Genomic DNA, 22,650 nt, shown 5'->3' with positions numbered 1-22,650 from the left:
TTTCACAGAAATTAAACCAAAACTGACCAACGGTGGGAAGATTCATTGTTCAGGATTGTTTACAAATTGTTTTTTTTTTCTCGGGGTTTCTCAGTTCAGTTCTGCCACTTGTCCCACCATGCCGATCTCGCTCTTTTCCGCTGCTCCCGACCGACGAACGCTCTTTCTTGATCTACCCCGCAAGGCTGTTGTGTGGATGCCCTCCCCTCCCTGGCCAAGCTGCTTGCCCTGGTGTGACCCCTGTGAAAGGGTCGTTCGACCCCCCGAAGGGAACCACTGCCCTAGAGTCTCCCCTCCAAAGCAGGGCCAGACCTGCTTAGGGCTTGGATGGGAGACCATCGAGAAAGTTCAGGGCTGCTAAGGAGAGGTAGACGATTGCAAACCTTCTTGGTCAGCGCCTCTTGGAAACCACCTTGGCTGCTGTTTCTTGGAAACTTGCTCTTAGAGCTCAGTTATCTTTATTTATTTTAGATAAGCCATTGGCCTTTTATCTTGGATGATTTGCCTAGGAATGCCAGTCCTCACTTGGGACCAGGGAAGCCTCTGGAATTACAGCCCCTTTCCAGACAAAACAGATCAGTCCCCCTGGAGAAATTGGCTGCTTTGGAGGGTGGGTACCCTGGCATTAGTCGCCACTCAGGTCTCCCCTTACCTGCTCAAAGCTCCGGCCCCAAAGTCTCTAGGTATTTCCCAGCCCAGAGCTGACAACTCTAGAATCATAGAATCATAGAGTTGGAAGGGACCTGTTGGGTCATCTAGTCCAACCCCCTGCACTATGCAGGACGCTCCCAACCCTATCGCTCGTCCACTGTAACCTGCCACCCCCTTGAGCCTTCACCGAATCATCTTCTCCGCCAGCCTCTGTTTAAAAGCTTCCAAAGGTGGAGAACCCACCACCTCCCGAGGAAGCCTGTTCCACTGAGGAACCGCTCTGACTGTCAGGAACTTCTTCCGGAGGTTGAGATGGAATTTCTTTTTCATTATTTTCATAGAATCGTAGAATCACAGAGTTGGAAGGGACCTCCTGGGTCATCTAGTCCAACCCCCTGCACTATGCAGGACACTCTCAACCCTATCGCTGGCAGGTTAACCTGCCACCCCCTTGAATCTTCCCGGAATCAGCCCTAGATTTACTACCAAACTTTTAAATGTGTTTTGCTGGCGACTGGAGGCAAATTTACATCCTCTTGGGGCGGAGGTTTTCATTTCTCGTGGAGCTTGAGAACCGAGTGGATAATTAGCTGAGGTGAAAGAACAAGGAGTTGGGCCTGAGGGTTTTCCCGCACAAACCAGCAAGCAGCTCTGAAGCGGCAAGTTACCTCTTGCATTGAAACCCTGGCAGGATTGCTGGGTCACTGTAGGGATGCCAACCTCCAGGTGGGACCTGGGGAACCCCTGGAATTTTAGCTCACCTCCAGGTGACAGAGATCAGTCCCCCTGGAGAAAAGGGCTGCTTTGGAGGGGGGATTCCACAGCACTGTACTCCACTGGGGAGAGGAATGGGAAGGCGACTGTAAGCCGCTTTGAGCCTCCTTCGGGTAGGGAAAAGCAGCATATAAGAACCAACTCTTCTTCTTCTTCTTCTTCTTCTTCTTCTTCTTCTTCTTCTTCTTCTTCTTCTACTGAGGCCCCTCCCTGCCTCAAATCCTTCCAGCTACACCCCAAAGTATTCAGGTATTTTCCAACCCAGAGCTGGCAACCCTGTCTGTGACATAACAACACCTTCCACCCTGGGAATACCAGCTTTAGGTTGGGAAATACCTTGAGAAAAAGAAGGAGGAGGAAGAAGAGGAGGAGGAGTTGGTGTTTATACCCCGCTTTTGACTACCCAAAGGAGTCTCAAAGCTGCCGTCCCTTCCTCTCCCAACAACAGAACACTCTGAGGTAGGCGAGGCTGATAGAGCTCTGACAGAACTGCTGTGTGAGAACAGCTCTAACAGGACTGTGACTAGCCCAAGGTCACCCAGCTGGCTGCACATGGGGCAGGAGCGGGAATCAAACGTGGCTCTCCAGATTAGAAGCCGCCACTCTTAACCACTACACCAAGCTGGCTCTTGAGGGTAGAGTCAAGAGTAGGTGGGATTTGAGGCCGAGAAGGACCTCAGCATAGTGCAATGCTATGGAGTCCCACCTCCCAAGCAGCCATGTTCTCCAGGGAAACTGATCTCTGTCACCTGGAGAGATGAGCTATAATCCCAGGGGCTCCCGAGGTCCCACTTGGGGGCTGGCATCCCTATTTGCCCCACAAAGAAATATCTGTTAGGGTAGCCAGGTTCCCCCTGGCCATGGGATGGGGATCAAGGGGAAGGTTGGAAAACTCCTGGAATTTGAGGGATGGGACTTTGGAAGGACCTCAATAGGGTACAAAGCCCTAGAGAAGGCTTCTCAACCAGAGTTTTGTGTGGAGTTTCTCAATGGCCCTGGAAGGGTTTCCCAAAGGGGTGGGGTTAGTTAATTTTAATTTTTTAAACATTTGTTAAACATTTATCACGATGATATGGCCATCTACGGTCATGTCAACCCATCCCCTCCCTCCCAAAATGGCCCGTGATGGGTTTGGAGGGGGTGGGAAGGGCGTGTCCACAGTTCTGCTTCCCCCCCTGTTTTCTGCACGATCGCGAATCCTGAGAAATGTTTCAGGGATTGTCCAATGATGAAAAAAAAGTTGAGAAAGGCTGTCCTAGAGAATTAGGGGTGGAACCTTGGAAGGGGTGGAACCTTGGAACTGGGGTATGAAGCCCTAGAGTCCTCCCTCTGAGTCAGCCCTTTGTCCTGAGGAACTGTAGCGTGGAAATGAGGTGTGATCCTGGGGGAGCCCTAGGTTCCACCTGGAGGCTGACATGCTTAATTCCTAACTGTTGCCGAGGGCCAGCGTTTCACAAGTGGCCATGTGCCTTCCTGATTGCTAGGGTAACTCCACGTCCCCACGTGTTGTCTTGATCCATGCTCCACTTTCAGCCTCGGTTCTGAGATGCCAAGGATGCCTGTCATTTCCTCACCACATTGGGAGCGGCCAAAGGACTCTCTGGCCCAATAGCTTCCTTCCATCTGCAGACGGAGGCCAGGGGCCTTTAGAACAGTGCATGACGTCCCTGAAGTCTTTACCCAAGGCTCCTCATGGCCGGCTTCTGTTTTTATGACCCTGTTTTTTTGCTTCCTCCTTGAAGCCGAGACTGCATTTATTGCTGCAATACTCCGTGCTTAAAGAGCCATGGTATTGACAAAACGTTCTGTCTAGTTATGTTGCAAGGCCCTTGTAAGAACTGCCCCTGTAGATCAGACCGAAGGTCCACACAGCTCCTCGGCCTGTTTCTGATAACAGCCACGCTTCGTCTTACCTCGATGTACCTGGGGCAACAGCCCTCTGCTGTGCTGGAAGTCCAGGATGCAGCAGGAAGGGGTAGATTGCCTTTGAACATGGAGGTTCTGTTAATTATTTGCTAGCTTCTAGACACTGAATATGGAGGTTCTGTTTAGTTAACTTCTAGCTCACGATTTCTCAACCAGAATTTCATGAAACCCTAGGGTTCCTTGAGGGCTCTGGAAGGGTTTCCCAAATGGGTGGAAGTTAATTTTTTACATATTTTTAAAATTTATTAAACATTTATTGAGTGGTGAACTTATATGGCATTGTAAACTTCTTCTAGCTTAGACAGTGAACATGGAGGTTCTGTTGAGTTTTCTTCTAGCTTAGATATTGAACATGGAAGTTCTACTGAATTTTCTTCTAGCTTAGACAGTGAACATGGAGGTTCTGTTGAGTTTTCTTCTAGCTTAGACAGTGAACATGGAGGTTCTGTTGAGTTTTCCTCTAGCTTAGACGAGTTTTCCTCTAGCTTAGACAGTGAACATGGAGGTTCTGTTGAGTTTTCTTCTAGCTTAGATATTGAACATGGAAGTTCTACTGAATTTTCTTCTAGCTTAGACAGTGAACATGGAGGTTCTGTTGAGTTTTCTTCTAGAAGAAGAAGAAGAGTTGGTTCTTATATGCTGCTTTTCCCTACCCGAAGGAGGCTCAAAGCGGCTTACAGTCGCCTTCCCATTCCTCTCCCCACAACAGACACCCTGTGGGGTGGGTGAGGCTGAGAGAGCCCTGATATCACTGCTCAGCCAGAACAGTTTCATCAGCGCCGTGGCGAGCCCAAGGTCACCCAGCTGGATGCATGCGGGGGAGCGCAGAATTGAACCCGGCATGCCAGATTAGAAGTCCACACTCCTAACCACTACACCAAACTGGCTCTAGCTTAGACATTGAACATGGAGGTTCTGTTGAGTTTCCTTCTAGCTTAGACAGTGAACATGGAGATTCTGTTGAATTTTCTTCTAGTTTAGATATTGAACATGGAGGTTCTGTTGAGTTCTCTTCCAGCTTAGACATTGAACATGGAGGTCTTTGCAGCGTTATGTCCCCATGGGGGACACCAGGATGCCAAGGTTTAGGCTTGCCAAACTCCAGATGGTGACTGGAGCTCTCCTGGAATTACAACTCCATGTTCAGGTTTTGTTTCCTTTGAAGTGATGGAAAGAGCTCAGGCCCCTTTCCTGAGTCATGCAAAAGCCTTGAAGGATTAAAAGAACAAACATTTCACATCAGTATCTGCATTTACCCTCTGCCAACACACCAGAACAGAAGCCCTTAAAGAATCTTGGAATGCTTTTGATTCCCGTGTTGACGTGCAACGGTCCAGAAGCAAAATTCTCGCTCCTGTTGAATTGCTGCGAAGAGCCCCGGCCCTCCTGAGTCACACGAAAGCCAAGAAAAATGAGAAGAGAAGAGCAAACATTTCATGTCGGATGCTGCCTTCAGGTCCCCAATCAGCAATATCGCAAGCCAAACCCAAAATTAAAACCCTGCGCGCAAGAGGAAATGAAATCCTCCCAAAAACTGAAAAGGAGGAAAGAATGCTGGCTTTGATGGATGCTATTTATAGAAATTGCTGTAATTGTGGCCAAGTATTTTAGGAATCCTTCTAAGAGTAAACGCGATGGTCCAGAGAGTCTACCAATATGCCACTGAAGTGGAGTCACGCTTGGGAATACGGGGAGTTTTCTTCCTACTTGCCGCAGCAAAATCCTGAACGAAAGTATTCACTTGTAATCTTTTGTTTAAGTTTCACCCTACCCAAAGTGGCCCGATAAAGCTTGAGCATGCTCATTGCCCTCTCCCCGGTACTCATCAGCTACGGATACCAACCTCCAGGTGGGGGCTGGAGATTCTGAAGATACTTCAGAATTACAGCTCATCTCCTGGCAACAGAGATCAGTCACCTTGGAGAAAATGGCCAGCTTGGAAGGCGGACGCTATGGCATTATACCCCACTTGCGTCTCTCCTTTCCCCAAGCTTCACCGTCCCTAGGCTCCACCCCCAAAATCCACACGAATTTCCCAACTCAGAGTCGGCAACCAGAGATCATTTCTAGATCAGCCCTGCACTTCCAGGAGGGAGAGCCAGATAATAACGATGTCAAGAAAAATGGCTCCATAGATTCCTAGAGTCGGAAGGGGCCCTACAGGCCTCCTAGTCCTGTAACCCTGCTCAATGCAGGATCAGCCTAAACAACCAGGATAAGGATCTGTCCAGCCACTGCTTGAATAATGTCAGTGAGGAGGAGCTCACCACCTCCTTAGGCAGTCGATTCCACCACTGAACAACTATGACCGTGAAAAAAAGAACCTGATATCTAGCCGATATCATTCTCCACATAATTTAAACCCATTACTGTGGGTCCTCTACTGCCAACAGGAACCACACCTTGCCCTCCTCCAAGCGACAATCTTCCAAAAATGTAAAGAGAACAATTACTCCTCTTCTCCAGGCAGAACATTCCCAAGTTCCTCAGCCTTTCCTATCAGGGCTTGGTCCCCAGGTCCTGGGCCATACTCATCGCTATTCTCTGAATCCTCTTAGTTTTGTCCACGTCCTTCTTGAAGGGAGGCCTCCAGAACTGCACACAGGACTCCAGGTGGGGTCTGACCAAGCCAGTATCCAGTGGGACTACGACAACTTGTGATTTTGATGTGGTGCCTCTGTTGATACAGCCCAAGACTGCATTTGCTGCAAGTGTAACTGGCCAATGCGTGGCTGGATCCCAGGTTCCAGATCCAATTGATTTAAACGGAAACTGACCTAAAGCACGTAGTGGTGGGAATCTTCCTTTGTTCTCCATTGTACGTATTGGTTATTTTCAGGGGGGTTTCCTCAGTTTAGTTTTGGTTCTCTGTACTCTAGAGCTGGGGTCAGTAAAGAGCCAAAATGAACTCTCTGAACCCACAGATTTAACAGAGCTTCTGGAGTTCTGGCCCTGCTGGTGGACCTCCTGGGACAGAGAGGGCCATTCCGCACACGTTCAAAATTGCACAATGGTTGCAAATTGAAATCGCTACTGTTTTGCTGTTATGCACAATGTTGTTGACAATCTGCAACACTCCTGAAACCGATCCGCAAAAAGTGCTTCGTTGTAGCGTTTTCAGGGAAATCCCAAAAAGTGGATTCACCCTCCGGAAAGCGCTACACTCTTGCAACCAATCTGCAACACTAGCAGGAAAGTTCTGTGCATTACCATTGTTGCGGTTTCTGCAAAGTCCCTCCCCCTGGCTCTCTCCTCTGATCTTCTGGCAAAGTGATCGCCATTTTTTTTTCTCAGAGCGAGCAGAGATCAACGCACCGGCGAGCCTTCGTTTACCCAGCGAGGCTTCCCTGGCTGCAGTCCCTCCCCAGAGCTTTTTTAAGTCACCAAGGACCAAGCAACACACAGCCTCGTTTGCTGGTTTATTTTCCCTTTATTTCTCACTCTATTTTCGGCCGAAAATCGCACCCGTGCGGGGGGGGGTTCACTCGGGGGGAGCGTATCAACGATGAATTGGCAGCTCAAACACCACCTGCTAGCTAAATGGGTCTTTCCGTTTGCAATGAATCAACGCAGATTCGTTGCAATGTGTGTGTGTTTTTTTAAATAAAAACCTTCCTTAAAGGGAAAGGGGCTTTTTGGGAGCATGATAACGGCCGCCCACTGGCTGCTTGACGGCCAGGGGCGGGACAAAGCTCAGCAATATCGCTTCCTGGCTAGCGATTTTGCAGAGACTGGAAACCTGTGGGAAACGATAGAAACGCAACTGGATTCCACTACAAAGGCAGGTATGCATAACGACGAATTCCACTATTTAAAATGGTGTTTTTTCGTTCCTCAACCAATTTGCTACATAGATCCTGGTGCGGAATGGCCCAGAGTGTTGGACTGAATGGGCCATTGGCCTGATCCAACATGGCTTCTCCTGTGTTCTCCTGTGCTCTGTCTTCTTGATGCTTGGGGACAACAGTGGGAGAGCTTCTGAAGTTCTGTCCTCTCCAGTGGACATCCTGAGGGTCGCTGGATTTTGGCCACTGGGGGACACAGAGTGTTGGACTGGATGGGCCATTGGCCTGATTCAGAGTGTTGGACTGGATAGGCCACTGGGCTGATCCAACATGGCTTCTCCTGTGTTCTTATGTCTGGAGGAGTCATGCTCTGTCTTCTTGGTGCTTGGGGACAATGGTGGGAAAGCCTTTGAAGTTCTGTCCTCTCTGGTGGACTTCCTGAGGGCACCTGGGTTTCAGCCACTATGGGACAGAGTGTTGGACTGGACAAGCCATTGGCCTGAACCAACATAGTTCCTCTTAAGTTTTTGGTGCTCGGGGGGGTGGGGGTACAGTGGGAGGGCTTCTGAAGTTCTGGCCCTGCTGGTGGACCTCCTGATGGAACCTGAGTTTTAGCCACTGTGGGCTCTTGGCCTGATCCAACATGGCTCTTCGCGTTCTTACGTAACCCTAGTGCTGAAGCACATCTTGCCCTCTCCATTGGGCCTGGATGCCTGAAAAAAAAAATTGGCTGTTTTAAAGATTCAAGAGCCCAGCCAGTTTTCGAAAAAGAACGGAAAGCATTGGCGTCTCTCAGTCCCACCCCCTCTCTTCTGCCAACGCACCGGAACAGAAGTCCTCCAGGAACCGTGGAATGCTTTCAATTCCCACTTTGCCTTGCAACGGCCAAAAACCACAACTTTTGTTTCCTTGAAATTTATTAGGAGAGCCCAGGCCCTCCTGAGCAATGCGGAAGCCTTGGAAGATTAAAAGTGCAAACATTGGAGGTTGGTAGCTCCCTTCGGGCCCCCTGGTCTGCATTAGTGTCAGCCGAACTTAAATTGGGACATTGCATCAAAGAGGAAATTAGATCCCCCCCCCCCCCCCAAAATGGAAAGAGACAAAGAATGCTGATGTTTCATGGGTGCTCCTTATAGAAACTGCCGTCATTGGGGTCAAGTATTTTAGGAATGCTTCTAATAATAAACATGATGGTATGGAGGCTAGCAATAGGACAGCGAAGGGTGTGGGTGCAAGATCCAGGCTGGGAAACTCCTGGAGATTTGGAGATTTGGGCAGAGACCTCCGTGGGGTTCAATGCTATAGAGTCCACCCTTCAAAGCAGCCCTTTTCTACAGGGGAACTGATCTCCGTAGTCTGGAAATGAGGTTTAATTCCAGGGGATCCCCAGGTTCCACCTGGAAGTTGGCATCCTTTCTGGCTCCTCACCGGCATGAAAAGTTGTCAAGTGATCCCTGATGGCGCCTGGAGAGGAGCACCCAAACGGCACCAGCAGTGTGGTGGTCAGCAACCCTTGGTTCAAGTAATCCAGGTGGTGACCGTAAGAGCCAGCGACCGAAACTGCTGCAGGAATTTCAACACGGTGGAGAATCTGCAGAACAGGATCGCTGAGGAGCAAAACCTGAGGGGGGGGGGGTCGTTCTCACCCACTGCTTCCAGAAGTGCTTGCCTTTGGAAAGAGATTGCTGGGCTTGACACCCCTTGATCTGACCTACTGGGGAAAAGTTAACTGGACAAACAGGCGGGAAATATTCAGGAACGGCGGAATCGGTCAACGGATAATCAGCTCCTTGATCCTGACCAGCGACTAGAGAAGTGGATCTCAACCTTCCTAATGCCGTGACCCTTTAGTACCGTTCCTCATGTTGTGCTGACCCCCAACCATAAAATTATGCAAGTGTTCTTTCACAGAAATTAAACCAAAACTGATGTGAAGATCCATTGGTCATGATTGTATATAAATTGGTTTTTCCCCGGGGTTTCTCAGTTCAGTTTTGCCTCTTGTCCCACCATGCCGATCTTGCTCTTTTCCACTGCTCCAGACAGATGAACGCTCTATCTCGATCTACCCCGCAAGGCTGTTGTGTGGATGGTGCAACCCCCGGGCAAGCTGCTTGCCCTGCCGCGACCCCTGTGAAAGGGTCATTCGACCCCCAAAAGGGGTCCCGACCCCCAAGTTGAGAACCACTGGCCTAGATGGTGTTTGGCCTTGGTACACAATGCAGTTTGCTTTGTGGTGGAAGCAAGCCAGGAAGCCTCTTTCTGGCCTATTTGTTTAGGGGTTCATGGTCCTGATTACTACCTTTATAGTCTTGCACAACAGGGGACCCGTGGCACCCCACAAGCACGGTGCCTCCTGGACCCATCTGCTATATCCCCTCCCCCAGCCTCTTCTCATATCCCACTTTCCCAAGGTTGCAAAAACAACCATCGCCTTTTCCAGAGCTTTTCCTGCAGGTTTGGGGGGCTGGTTTCCTGGGAGGTCAAGAATATTTTTCAACTTGCATTTCACAAAGACCACAAAGTTGTTATTTTGGGGAGACCTTGCAGCTAATGGGGGAAGTGTCAGACGTTGCAAGGACTCACAACCAACTTCTTAGTAATAGAAAGTTTATTGAGAAGTACTTCATACACCTAGACTAGAGAAGTCAAATCTGCCTGAGGACAGATTTGCTTCTCCTTATCAATACATTTCTCCCGCCCCAAACTTGAAAGTTCCCAAGGGAGGGGAGCAAGAGAGAGGAGCCAGATACAATTAAAAACCGTGTTACTTTCACATGTCCTTGGCTGTCTACAGTGGTAGATAAGGTGTTATGGTTACCAGAAGCTGGCCCAGCCGAGAGGCCCAGCCAAGAGGCCTCAAAGATAAGAACATTCATAGATAATGGTTACATCAACATAGTTTCTCAGTTAACAAGCAAGCATGATATAGGGGCCTGGAGCTCCCAGGCACCAAGCAGCAAAGTTCAGTCTAACTGTCATGGAGATACTCAGGCTAATTTATGACAGGAGTTTTTAACAAACCTGACAGGAAGGCACTCACGTAGGGGTCCCAGGGCTTCTCCCTTTGAGCCGGACCAAAGGGGAAATTATGGGGTGATTGCAGATAGAGCGGCCCCGTGGTTGTTCTGCCCTAGGGTTTCCCAGCCGGTGCCCGCAGATGCCGTGGTGCCCTCCCCTGACACCAAGAGATGGCCAGACTGTGGCTCTCCAGATGTCCATGGACTACAATTCCCATGAGGCCCTGAGAGTGCATGTTGGCAGGGGCTCATGGGAATCGTAGTCCATGGACATCTGGAGAGCCACATTTTGGCCACCCCTGTGCTAAGCTATTCAGAAATCATCTTAGCTCCTGCAGCTTCTGTACATGCGTATTGGAGGGAGAAATAAAGAGCAGGGGCGGGTTGCCAACTCTGGGACGGGGAATTCCTGGAGATTTGGCATTGGATCCTGAGGAAGGAAGGGTTTGACGAGGGGAGGAACCTCAGGGCGGTATAACACCATACAGCCCATCCTCCAAAGTAGCCATTTTCCCCAAGAGAACCTAGCTCTGCTGTCTGAAGATTAGTTAGAATTCTAGGAGATCTCCAGGCGGCACCTGGAGGCTGGCAACCCTAGAGCAGGGACCAGAGGTGCAGGATCAGGCCATGTGAACACTGACCGTGTCTGCTTCCACACTAATCTTTGCTACTGTGGCATCAGGAAGGATTGGGGTGGGTGTCTTCATGTGCCTCCACGTGGAAGCAGACCCCTAAGCGGAAGGGTAGGATCCGAATCTTTGAATGCAATAAATGCAGAGAGACACGCCATTGCTTGGCTTGCTGCTTAGGGAGGGCTGGTTCAGCCTTGACTCGATTCCCACCTCCCCTTCAGCAAGCGCTGTCCCTCCCCCTCGCAAGGTTCAGCCGCCCGATCTCAGACCTTTATTTATTTTGCAACAACCTGTTCTGCCCTCTTTTTTTAAGAGGCGAGAAGATAAAGCCGCACACCCAATTGTCTAACAGCCTCTTCGCGGCCGTTCCAAACAGGCCACGTCAGCCCAGGAACAGGCCCGGAGGGGCGCCTTGAAATTCATGCACAAGCAGTGTTGTGCGGGCATGCGCTAGAACAGGGAGTCCTCGGCCTTTTTGGAGCCCTGCTGGATCAGACCAGTGGTCCGCCTTGCCCAAGAACCTTTGGGATTCTGTTCCAGGGTGGCAGGCAGGACCACGAAACGGTTGCCGGAGATGGAGACACCCACGCTGTGGAAGCCCATGTGCAGGTGGAAAAGGGGGCCAATTCAAAAAATAAAGTGTGTGAGAATAAAACCAGCCCCATGGTGGTAAATGCCAACAAAATGTTATTTTAATCCACCCAGCCAATTCAATCCCCAGTGGCCAATCAGAAAACCTTCTGGGCCAGTGCCCAACTGGCCACACCCACTTTCTAAAAACACTTTAGTGGGATTCCAAAAAGGGCATCTGCGTATGTCACGGTGCCCCTGGGCACTTTGTTGGGGACCCCTGCCCTAGAGAACAGACATGTTTCTTGGGGAGAGTCCTTGGGGAAGGAGCTGAACCTGGAAAAACAGCAATTTAATGTGAGGTCTCCGCAAAATGATGGAAACGGGCTCTGCCACCTACCAGGGGCTGGGATCTAAAACGAGGACTCTCCCCAGGTGAATAAGGTCAGTTGGGAGTTCAAGATTTCCTGAAGTCCTTAGCACTTCCTCCTCTGAGTCACTTGCAATGGTTCTCACTGGGTGGAAGCAGAGCTGCCATTGGTGAGAGCAGTCAAAGAGCCTACCTCATTCAGGGGCAGTTTATCCATGTGCTGCATGTAGCACTCATGCATTTCCAGGGACCCCCGTGACTTCCCCCCATGGATCAGGGCTGTATCCGCTTCCTTTCCCCCTTTCGCCTCTTTAAAGATACACGGAGTGACACCCCTTTCCATGTCCTCAGTCTGGCTGCTCCAGTTACAATTTTACACTGCTAGGGCCCTGCAGATCCTTAAACAGGCTCTGGTACTACAAGCCCTGCGAATCCTTAAACCAGGGGTAGTCAACCTGCGGTCCTCCAGATGTCCATGGACTACAATTCCCATGAGCCCATGCCAGCAGTTGCTGGCAGGGGCTCATGGGAATTGTAGTCCATGGACATCTGGAGCAGCGGTCCCCAACCTTCTTGTAGTCGGGGACTGCTTCCGAGGGTGGGAGAGAGCCGGGGGCCCGGCCGCTGCAGCTGCATGTAAACGCGCACGCGCAGTCGCTGTGCATGCGCGTTTTCGCCACTAGGTGGCGCTAACGAGCACGCACGGAGTTGCCGCGCGTGCGCGTTTTCGCCAGCAGGGGGCGCAAACACGCGTGCGCGGCAGCTCCGCGCGTGCACGTTAGCGTCGCTGGCGTGCCAGCGGCCGTGCCTGCCTCTTCCCTCCCTCTCACTGTGGGGGGGGGGCGGTAGGCGCGGCCGCTGGCGGCCCGGTACCATGGCCTTTGCTGCCCGGTACCGGGCCGCAGACCAGGGGTTGAGGACCCCTGAACTGGAGGACCACAGGTTGACTACCCCTGCCTTAAACCACTTCTGACTTCATTCTCTCCTTATGACTTAGGGGGAGATAAGCTGAGGGAGACACTCTCCTTCCTAGGGCATAGGGAAGGCCTAAGGTGGAGTGTGGCTGAGAGAAACGCTCAGCCGGAATACGGAAGGTACAGAAGGCGGCATTGGGCAGAAGGCAGATTGTGGTTGACATCCGCAGCCAGTTTTCACTGGGTTCGTGGGTTTCTGAGATTCTTGCAAAGAACGCTGGACTTTTTCGCTCTGACCTGGATGGCCCAAGATGGCCAGGTTCCTTCAGATCTTGGAAGCTACGCAGGTTCGGCTCTGCCTAGGATTTGAATGTCTCTTGCCTTTGAAATCCCACAGGGTGGCCCTAAGTCAGCTGTGATGGGGTGTAGGAAACAGAAGTGTGGGATTCACTGCTAGAGGATGCAGGGGTAGACACTGGAATAAACCTCGATATAAGGGGGATTCGATAGATCCCTGGAGGTTTACCAATGGCACAGTGACTGAGGGGAATCGGGGCATTCAGAGGCACTAAGCCTCTGAATTGCAGAGCCCAGAGTAAAAATCAAGGGAAGGCCTCGGCCTCCCTACCCGGTTGCTGGCCCTGCAGAGGGACTGGCTGGCCCCTAGGTGAGGCAGGAGGCTGGACTGGAGGGACCCTCCCTGGTCTGACCCAGCAGGGCTCTCCTGTGTCCTTATGAGGGAAAGGCCTCGGCCTCCCTGCCCTGTTGCTGGCCCTGCAGAGGGACTGGCTGGCCCCTGTGTGAGGCAGGAGGCTGGACTAGAGGGACCCTCCCTGGTTTGACCCCGCAGGGCTCTCCTGTGTCCTTATGAGGGGAAGGCCTCGGCCTCCCTGCCCTGTTGCTGGCCCTGCAGAGGGACTGGCTGGCCCCTAGGTGAGGCAGGAGGCTGGACTGGAGGGACCCTCCCTGGTCTGACCCAGCAGGGCTCTTCTGTGTCCTTATGAGGGGAAGGCCTCGGCCTCCCTGCCCTGTTGCTGGCCCTGCAGAGGGACTGGCTGGCCCCTGGGTGAGGCAGGAGGCTGGACTGGAGGGACCCTCCCTGGTCTGACCCAGCAGGGCTCTTCTGTGTCCTTATGAGGGGAAGGCCTCGGCCTCCCTGCCCTGTGGCTGGCCCTGCAGAGGGACTGGCTGGCCCCTATGTGAGGCAGGAGGCTGGACTGGAGGGATCCTCCCTGGTCTGACCCAGCAGGGCTCTCCTGTGTCCTTATGAGGGGAAGGCCTCAGCCTCCCTGCCCTGTGGCTGGCCCTGCAGAGGGACTGGCTGGCCCCTGTGTGAGGCAGGAGGCTGGACTGGAGGGACCTCCCTGGTCTGACCCAGCAGGGCTCTCCTGTGTCCTTATGAGGGGAAGGCCTCGGCCTCCCTGCCCTGTTGCTGGCCCTGCAGAGGGACTGGCTGGCCCCTGTGTGAGGCAGGAGGCTGGACTGGATGGACCCTGGTCTGACCCAGCAGGGCTCTCCTGTGTCCTTATGAGGGGAAGGCCTCGGCCTCCCTGCCCTGTTGCTGGCCCTGCAGAGGGACTGGCTGGCCCCTGGGTGAGGCAGGAGGCTGGACTGGAGGGACCCTCCCTGGTCTGACCCAGCAGGGCTCTTCTGTGTCCTTATGAGGGGAAGGCCTCGGCCTCCCTGCCCTGTTGCTGGCCCTGCAGAGGGACTGGCTGGCCTCTGTGTGAGGCAGGAGGCTGGACTGGAGGGACCCTCCCTGGTCTGACCCAGCAGGGCTCTCCTGTGTCCTTATGAGGGGAAGGCCTCGGCCTCCTTGCCCTGTGGCTGGCCCTGCAGAGGGACTGGCTGGCCCCTGTGTGAGGCAGGAGGCTGGACTAGAGGGACCCTCCCTGGTTTGACCCCGCAGGGCTCTCCTGTGTCCTTATGAGGGGAAGGCCTCGGCCTCCCTGCCCTGTGGCTGGCCCTGCAGAGGGACTGGCTGGCCCCTGGGTGAGGCAGGAGGCTGGACTGGAGGGACCCTCCCTGGTCTGACCCAGCAGGGCTCTCCTGTGTCCTTATGAGGGGAAGGCCTCGGCCTCCCTGCCCTGTTGCTGGCCCTGCAGAGGGACTGGCTGGCCCCTGTGTGAGGCAGGGGGCTGGACTGGAGGGACCCTCCCTGGTCTGACCCAGCAGGGCTCTCCTGATGTTCTTATGACTTGGTGGCAGGGGGAAAAATAGAAATAGAATAAAAGCATCTCTTCTGTGAATGAAAGCAACATTTCCCCCCTCCTCGAATTCTGCGTGGACTCCCCTGTTTGATCTCTCGTTTTGGAGCCTCTCTGGAGCACCACAAATCAAAAGCAAAGCCCTAGTGTGGGAAGAGGGCACTAATTTCTCTTCCCAGCAATCCCTACTCTTCAGGGTGTATATTTCCTGATAATCTCCTCCTGGCCGGCCCTGTGGGGTGTGGCCTCCCTCCTCCCTTACCTGTAGCTCAGGTGTTTCAGTTAAAAGCCAGACCTCACAGGGACTGCTGCCAGTTCTCAATCCCTGGAGCCCTGCGTGTACCCGGAAAGCATACAGAGGCTGAAGACAGAGTATCGGGCACCTGCCAATCACGAGTCCTGCTGGCCATGGGTCTCAAGCTCCTAGGATTGATGGCCCTGGTGGGGATCCTTCTGGCAGGTGAGGCGGCAGGAAGGGGGTATGGGCAGAAGTGATGCTTGCAGGTGAAGGGAGGGAGGGGGAAGACAGCTTTATTGAAATCCGGACAATGTGGGGAGGCAGCGGATCAAATTCCAAATCTTTCCTGCTTGGGGAGGCCCAGCTGTTTCTGGCACGGCAGTGCCAAAAGAGGGACTTGGGGAAACACTGCAGAAGAAGCCCCATAACCGAAACCTAAGGTGACCAGATTGTCCCACTTTTGGAGGGACATCCGGGGGTACCTGGCCAATTGTTGAAATTAAAAATATATATATTGCAATACTATTTTTGCATTCTAGGTGTTCTATGAAACATTTTGTTGCTCCATATAGACCAAATTTTTAATCAAGACGCCCCCCTCACCCGGTCAGTGGTGTCCTGCTTTACCAATGTTGAAATCTGGTCACCTTACCGAAACCCCTTCTTTTTCCGAATTTTCCAGTTCATCGGCTTTCCAGATGGGGAGGGCTGCGGGGGGAGGGGGTGCATGTGGCTGCCCTTTGTCTTCTTCACGGGTTGTGTTTCCGTTCGGGTGTTATTTTGCAAGTGGCCACTTCAAAGACCGAAGTCGGTCTCGGCTGCTTGCGGTCTCTCTATCGGTTTCCTGGGGGATCCTGGAGATCCATTCTCCCCCACCCCCACCCCCACCCCATACCCATCCGCTGCCATCATGTTTGTCTTTGACTTAACTCTCTGGCTGAGTTTCGTAGGCAATGACACTCTTGGTTTTGGTTTTTTGAGGTCTCCTTTTCCTCGGGATCCAGGACAGAGTGATAAATCAGCAGGGAGAGGAAAGGAAATAGGGACGAGGCAGCTTTCTCTCTGGGGATGTGTGTGTGTGTGTGTGTGTGTGTGTGTGTATTCGGCTGGGAAAGCTAGAACAGACTCCGTCCTATGTCCTGGGTGACTAATCCCCCTGCGTCTTTTTTGAGAAAGGGTAGAATAAAACTCTAAACTTACATCAACGGATAAATAAATAAACCCCTCCTATTTCCTGGGTGACTAATCGGAGGCCTTTCCCACCCAAATGCCCCAACCCAAGTGCCACCGAATTGGGTGGAATCGGTGATGCTACCACCCATCTTGATAAGAGTGAGCCACGCCCACGGCCACACAGGACACCCCTGCCCTACGGATCGGTGGCTCTGGGGCAGCCCTAGCAGGCTGGAGACAAGGCCTTCGTTTTTGACTGTTGCCAAAATAACTCTTATTGGTATCTCTCAGCCATGCCAGCTCAACGAAACCTCCATGTTCAGAGGAAGTCTACCTTCTAATTCTAGTTGTTTGGGGCGGGGCGGGGGGACTGCTGCTTTCATGCACATTTCTCCTGCATTCTGCAGGAGGTTGGACTAGATAACCCTGGATGATTCTATGAAATGGCTGTTTCGGGAGGTAGAATTTATAGCATTATAGCCTGTTGCGTTGCATCCCCTCCCTAAACCCGCCCGTCCCCGGCTCTACCCTGAAATCTCCAGGTATTTCCAAACCTGGAGTTGGCAACCCTTGAGCTGGAGACAGGCTGCAGAACTTGGTGGTCTAATCCAAGCGTAGCAAGCCTCTTATGCTTGTAGGAGAAACGGGGCATGTCTGCCCCAGCCTCTCTCTCTCTCTGCCCGCTGTGGCCTTCTGGTTGCCATCTAGATGTTTCTCTGCTAAAGTGGTGTCTGCTAGAGCCTGGTTTTTGCTCCTTTGCTGAAGTGGCTCCCGTCTTCTGGAATAAGCTACCAGAGAAAGCACGCAGTGCACCGGTTTTAAAGCTTTGATGAGGTGCTGTAGGGTTGCCAACCTCCTGGCAGGACCTGCTGTTCTCTGGGAATTCTGACTGATCTCCAGACCACAGATCCGTTCCTCTGGAGGAAATGTCAGGTCCGGAGTTTGGGATCTGCTGCACCTCTGCCTCCGACCGGTCCCTCGGTATCAGGGCCGGCTTATCCGGTAAGGCACAGCGCCTGGGGCTCATGATAGTTTTAGGTACCCACAGAAATGTTTGGATTCGTTTAAAAATCAGAAAGAGGGGGGAGGAACTTTTAGGGTCAAAGAAAATATTTAATGTTTTTTTCGCACCAATGTGGGGGGGAAAAATGAAATGTTTAGGGGCCATGAAAGGCTATGAATTTTGGTTTGAAACAGAAAAAAAGAAAATGTGGAAGTTATGTCGTAAATAATTTTTAATGTTGATGTTATTACGGTGGGAAGAGTCCATGAAGGCAAACGTGGAAGTCATAAAGAAGGGGTAGTCAAACTGCCCCCCTTCAGATGTCCGTGGACTACAATTCCTATGAGCCCCTGCCAGCGTTTGCTGGCAGGGGCTCATGGGAATTGTAGTTCATTTGACATCTGTTGGTCTGAAGCGGCACAACAAAATCAGAGTCCCTTTTAATGAAGCTTCTCTAACCTCTTTAGGATTTGTCTGTTCTCGAGTTAACTCAGAGTCCAATAGCACCTTTAAGAACAACAAAGATCTTAAAGGTTTAAAGGTGCTATTGGACTCTGATTTTGTTGTGGAAGTCCCAATGCAGCCCTGGCTGAGGTCCCTCCCCTCCCCAAAACCTGCACTCCGAGGGCTCCATCCCTAAACCTCCAGGTATTTCCCAAACCAAAGTTGGCAACCCCACAGTGAATAGTGTTAGGGTCCTCTCAACAACATCCAAAGACTGTGGCATAATTCAAGGGCAGACAATTTTGGTTGGGCAATGCCATTCCTGTGCCCCAACCTCACAGTTTGAATCTCGCACATCTGTGGGCAAACACTCCCAAGACGGGGCTGAGCACATGCATGAGACACAGGCTTTGGAATTGCTGTAGAGCAGGGGTAGTCAACCTGTGGTCCTCCAGATGTGCATGGACGACAATTCCCATGAGCCCCTGCCAGCAGTTGCATGCTGGCAGGGGCTCATGGGAATTGTCGTCCATGCACATCTGGAGGACCACAGGTTGACTACCCCTGCTCTAGAGTAACACCCTCTACAGGCCTTCAGGTGCCCTCTCGTGCTACCTTTTGGAGGCAGCTCTGCTTTGATCATCCCAGGTTCCTCTTTTCAGGCCCCTCTAGGCAGTGGCTGCCCTCCTCAATGATCAAACCAATTTTAATTCATCGATTCACCAATAAGAATATGTGAGAAGAAGAAGAAGAAGAAGAAGAAGAAGAAGAAGAAGAAGAAGAAGAAGAAGAAGAAGAAGAAGAAGAAGAAGAAGAAAAAGATCTTTATCCAGCAGCTGCAGGATAAGAGACCTCTGCCAGAATCCCCAAACAGAAGACCCCGAATTCCAAAAGGCAATCTGCATTTCCCCCATTTGCATATTCATATTATTATTTGCCTAAACCCTTCCCAACTTTCTGCTGAACGCACGTCAATATCAGCGTTTTATGCATGCACGCCATCCTTTTCCGTGTCCTGGCAAAACCAAATTAAGATCCCTAGATTTATGACCTCTCCGCCATCAATGGACAACCTATATTCTTTCCCAGGGATCCTGCAGTCTGCCGACCAGCAAGTGGAAACTGTTCAAGGTCCCTTTTAATGAACTTTCTGTAACCTCTTTGGGACTCCTCTGTTCTCGAGTTAACTCAGAACAATAAAAGGAGTACAGCTAGCAGCTACGGTATATAATAAAAAGAAGAAGAAGAAGAAGAAGAAGAAGAAGAAGAAGAAGAAGAAGAAGAAGAAGAAGAAGAAGAAGAAGAAGAAGAAGAAGAGTTGGTTCTTATATGCCGCTTTTCCCTACCCAAAGGAGGCTCAAAGCGGCTTACAGTCGCCTTCCCATTCCTCTCCTTCATTCTCCTTCAGCCCTGTTCAAGGCTATAATCTTCATTTTTCAGATCTGGCTTGCCATCTCCAGCCTTGGAGGTTAGCATAATAAGTTTCTTGCTGGGTTTTAATTTAATGTAAACCATTCCTACAATGCCCTTGAAGTAACCGTTTTTGCGATTTGGAGCTGGCTTTGGCTCCAGGCCACTGCCTATCTGTTAGCCCCAGATATGTTCCTGGGCTGCCGGCCTCAAGGCTTGTTGACAAAGGAACACCTGCTGGTTTCCCAGCGCTGCCCGGCGCTGGCAGACATGGGGGAACGCGCATCTCTCCAGCATGTTTCTGATCAACGGAAATGGTGACCTCGGCCATTGAGAACCTCCCTGAGCATCAAGGCACCTTGGTTTACCCAAGTCCTTGCAGGGCACCCTCAAGAAGGTGCCTGTGGGTGCCTTAGCACCCGCCAACACCTTTTCTGGTGTCCAATAAATGTTTTTCAGAAGTGGGTGGAGCCAGGTAGGGCTTTAGTCCAGGAACCATCAAAACCCAGCTGATGACAGTTAGGACCTTCAAAGGTTGAATGTTTGTATTAATGTTTGCACTTGTATTGTGCAAAACATTTTTTTTTTAATTTTGGGAACTAAAAACATATATCCAGCCCATAGGCTACTGCAAAGCTATGTGCTGTGCTTGGTGTAGTGGTTAGGAGCATGGACTTTTATTCTGGCGAGCCGGGTTTAATTCCCTGCTCCCCCACATGCAGCCAGCTGGGTGACCTTGGGCTCACCACGGCACTGATAAAACTGTTCTGACTGAGCAGGAATCTCAGGGCTCTCTCAGCCTCACCTCCCTCACAGGGTGTCTGTTGTGGGGAGAGGAAAGGGAAGGAGATTGGAAGCTGCTTTGAGACTCCTTCGGGTAGAAAAAAGCAGCATATAAGAACCAACTCTTCTTCTTCTGTACCAATAGACCGATGCTCTTATGGGGGCTTCTTCAAAGGTCTGGTTTTAACACACACCAGTTCTTAACACATATGAAATATGTATAACAGCCAATAAAAGCTCCAAAGTAAGAGCTGTAAAGTACCAGAGTCAATTAATGAATGAAGATGTCTATTTATCAGCCATTGGCTCTCTTCCAAAGGCTGCCAAAATTTTCAATGGTGTGTTTTCTTCTTAGCGCATGTATTGCAATGAGTGAAGTGCTTTAGTCCAGCAAGGCTTCTGATTGGCTACTGGAGATGTGAGCGACTGTGTGGATGTTTCAAAGCATCGCTTTGGCAGGAGCTGCCACCACAGCAGAAAGAGCTTAACTGCATGACTGAAGTTAAGCTGCAGTAAGCTGCTAGTTCCGCCTTCTATGGAAGCCATTTTGTGGCCACCATTTTGTTGCTGTGCCTGCCGCACCGTGCCAGAAAATAACCGGTTTCTTTTTGGGGGATGTTATGCTAAAAGACGTGACAGCAATTTGCGCTAGGTGGCGCCTGCAGTTCTAGCAAGGGGTCCATAGGGGGAGCAGTGCCACGCTGCCGGATTCACCCCTGGAAGTTCTCCCCGCAATTGCGGGAGAGCTTGGAGACAAGCCACTTACTGATTCTTCCGCCCATAGAAAAGGGGGAAGTTACCTGCATTCTTGGATCTCTTGCATATTTTATTATATTTGACTTGAGTCAGTTAACAGGTGACCAGTTAACTCAGTCTTTCTCAACTTTTTTACCACTTAGAAACCCCTGAAACATTCTTCCGGCTTTGAGAAATCACGGAAGATCGAGAAACATCGTTTTGTACACGCCCGCCTGAGGCCTCTCCCCTTCCCCTTCTCTCCGGGCCCATCATTGGCCACTGGGGGGGGGGGGTTCGACATGACCATACATGGTCACACCACCTGATAAATGTTTAACAAATTTTAAAAATAAACTAAAAATCAATTAACTCCCACTCATTCAAGGAAACCCTTCCAGGGCCATCAAGAAATCCCGGGATTTCACAAAACCCTGGTTGAGAAAACCTGAGTTAATGGAGAGCGTTGATGGGTGTTCCAGCTAAGGCTGCCAATCTCCAGGTGGGGCCTGGAGTTCTCCTAGTGTTACAGCTGATCTCCAGATTATAGAGATCAGTTCCCCTACGGACTGTATGGCCCTACACCCTGCCAGTGGTCTTTCCCTTGTCCAAATTATCTGCTCCCTAAAGCTCAATCCCCAAATCTCTATTAATTTTCCAGCTCAGAGTCGATATTTTTAAGGCAAGCCTTCCATGGCTTAGATCGTGTTACAAAACAACAGAAATCAAACAGGGATGCCAGCCCCCAGGTGGGACCTGGGGGTCCCCCCAAATTGCAGCTCATCTCCAGACGAAAGAAATCGGTTCCCCTGGAGAAAATGGCTGCATTATACAACACTGAGGTCCCACGCTGCCCCAAATCCTTCCCACGCCAAAACCCACACCCAAAGCCTCCAGGTATTCCCCAAACCAGAGCTGGCAATCTGAAGCAACCAGATGAAAACTCACTGAGTTTATTCCACTATAGGCTTTAATGAGTCTTTAGTGAGGTTTTAATTTATGTTGGCTTTAATGAGCTCATGTTGTCAGGCATTTACAGCTGGAAAATCTTTTGGGAGACATTTATAGCCACAATCACAGAAAGGGGAGGGGGAGAGGAGGCGTCATAGCACCGGGAGAGATAGAAAGGCCCCTGTTGTAAATCACTCAAGTGGGCGTCCCTGTGCGAGGGACCGGAACGGATGCGGTGGTTGCACATGATGGAGGCAAGAGGTCAGAGGTGCCGGCGTTCAAAGGGTACATACAGATCCACGAAATCCAGGAACCCAGGCCTGGTTCAAGTTTATTTGATGCCCTAGGCAAACTATGACTTTGTCCACACACCCCTTAACAGTGAGATGGTAAGGATGAATGTATTGCTACCAGGGCATTCCAAATGAACGGTGTAAAAATTATATCTTTTCACTCAAAAGCCCTCCTTATTCCATCATGGTAGGTACAGAAGATCAGAGTTAGGAAATAAGGCAGGCCCTGGGGTTTCTTGACAGCCCTGGAAGGGTTTCCTGAATGGGTGGGAGTTAATTATATTTTAATTTGTTAAATGTGCATTTGGTGACATGACCATATTGTCAGGATTGTTAGAAACCCTGCCATAAATTAGCCTGAGTTCTTCCATGACAGTTATATTGCTTGGTGCCTGGTTGCTCCAGGTCCTGTAATCATGCTAACAAGTAGAAAGTGAAATGTATGTTATTGTATCCATTATCTCCTGCTGGGGCCTCTCGGCTGGGCCTGGTTTCACTATCAACAGTGGAAGACAGTCAAGGCCATGAGAATGTAACACTGTTTTTAATTGCAAGTGTCTCTTCTCTCCCTCTCCCCTCCCTTGGGAACTTTCAAGTTTTGGGCGGGAGAACTGTATTGATAAGAAGAAGCAAATCTGCCCTCAAGCCAGATTTGACTTCGCTAGTCTAGATGTTTGTAGTGCTTCTCAATAAAGCTTTCTTATTATTAAGAAGTTAGTTGTGAGTCCTTTCAACGTCTGACACATATATGGCAGCGTTTCTCAACCTGGG

The 22,650-nt window shown here is 50.9% G+C and overlaps 1 protein-coding gene across 1 annotated transcript in view; it reads left to right on the top strand.

Annotated features, from left to right (window-relative positions):
• The first annotated feature begins 15,150 nt into the window (after window positions 1-15,150).
• The window catches only part of LOC143830196 (uncharacterized), a 36,930-nt gene continuing 29,430 nt past the window's right edge, over window positions 15,151-22,650 (top strand). Inside the window, exon 1 of the mRNA XM_077322283.1 lies at window positions 15,151-15,309. Coding sequence (XP_077178398.1) covers window positions 15,258-15,309 — 52 coding nt within the window. The 5' untranslated portion in view covers window positions 15,151-15,257. The remainder of the gene's footprint in view (window positions 15,310-22,650) is intronic.

This window comes from Paroedura picta, chromosome 1, assembly GCF_049243985.1.
Source record: "Paroedura picta isolate Pp20150507F chromosome 1, Ppicta_v3.0, whole genome shotgun sequence".
In the NCBI taxonomy this organism is placed as follows: Eukaryota; Metazoa; Chordata; class Lepidosauria; order Squamata; family Gekkonidae; genus Paroedura; species Paroedura picta.
Note: the sequence above shows the minus strand (reverse complement) of the source record. Positions and strands in the feature narration are given on the sequence as shown.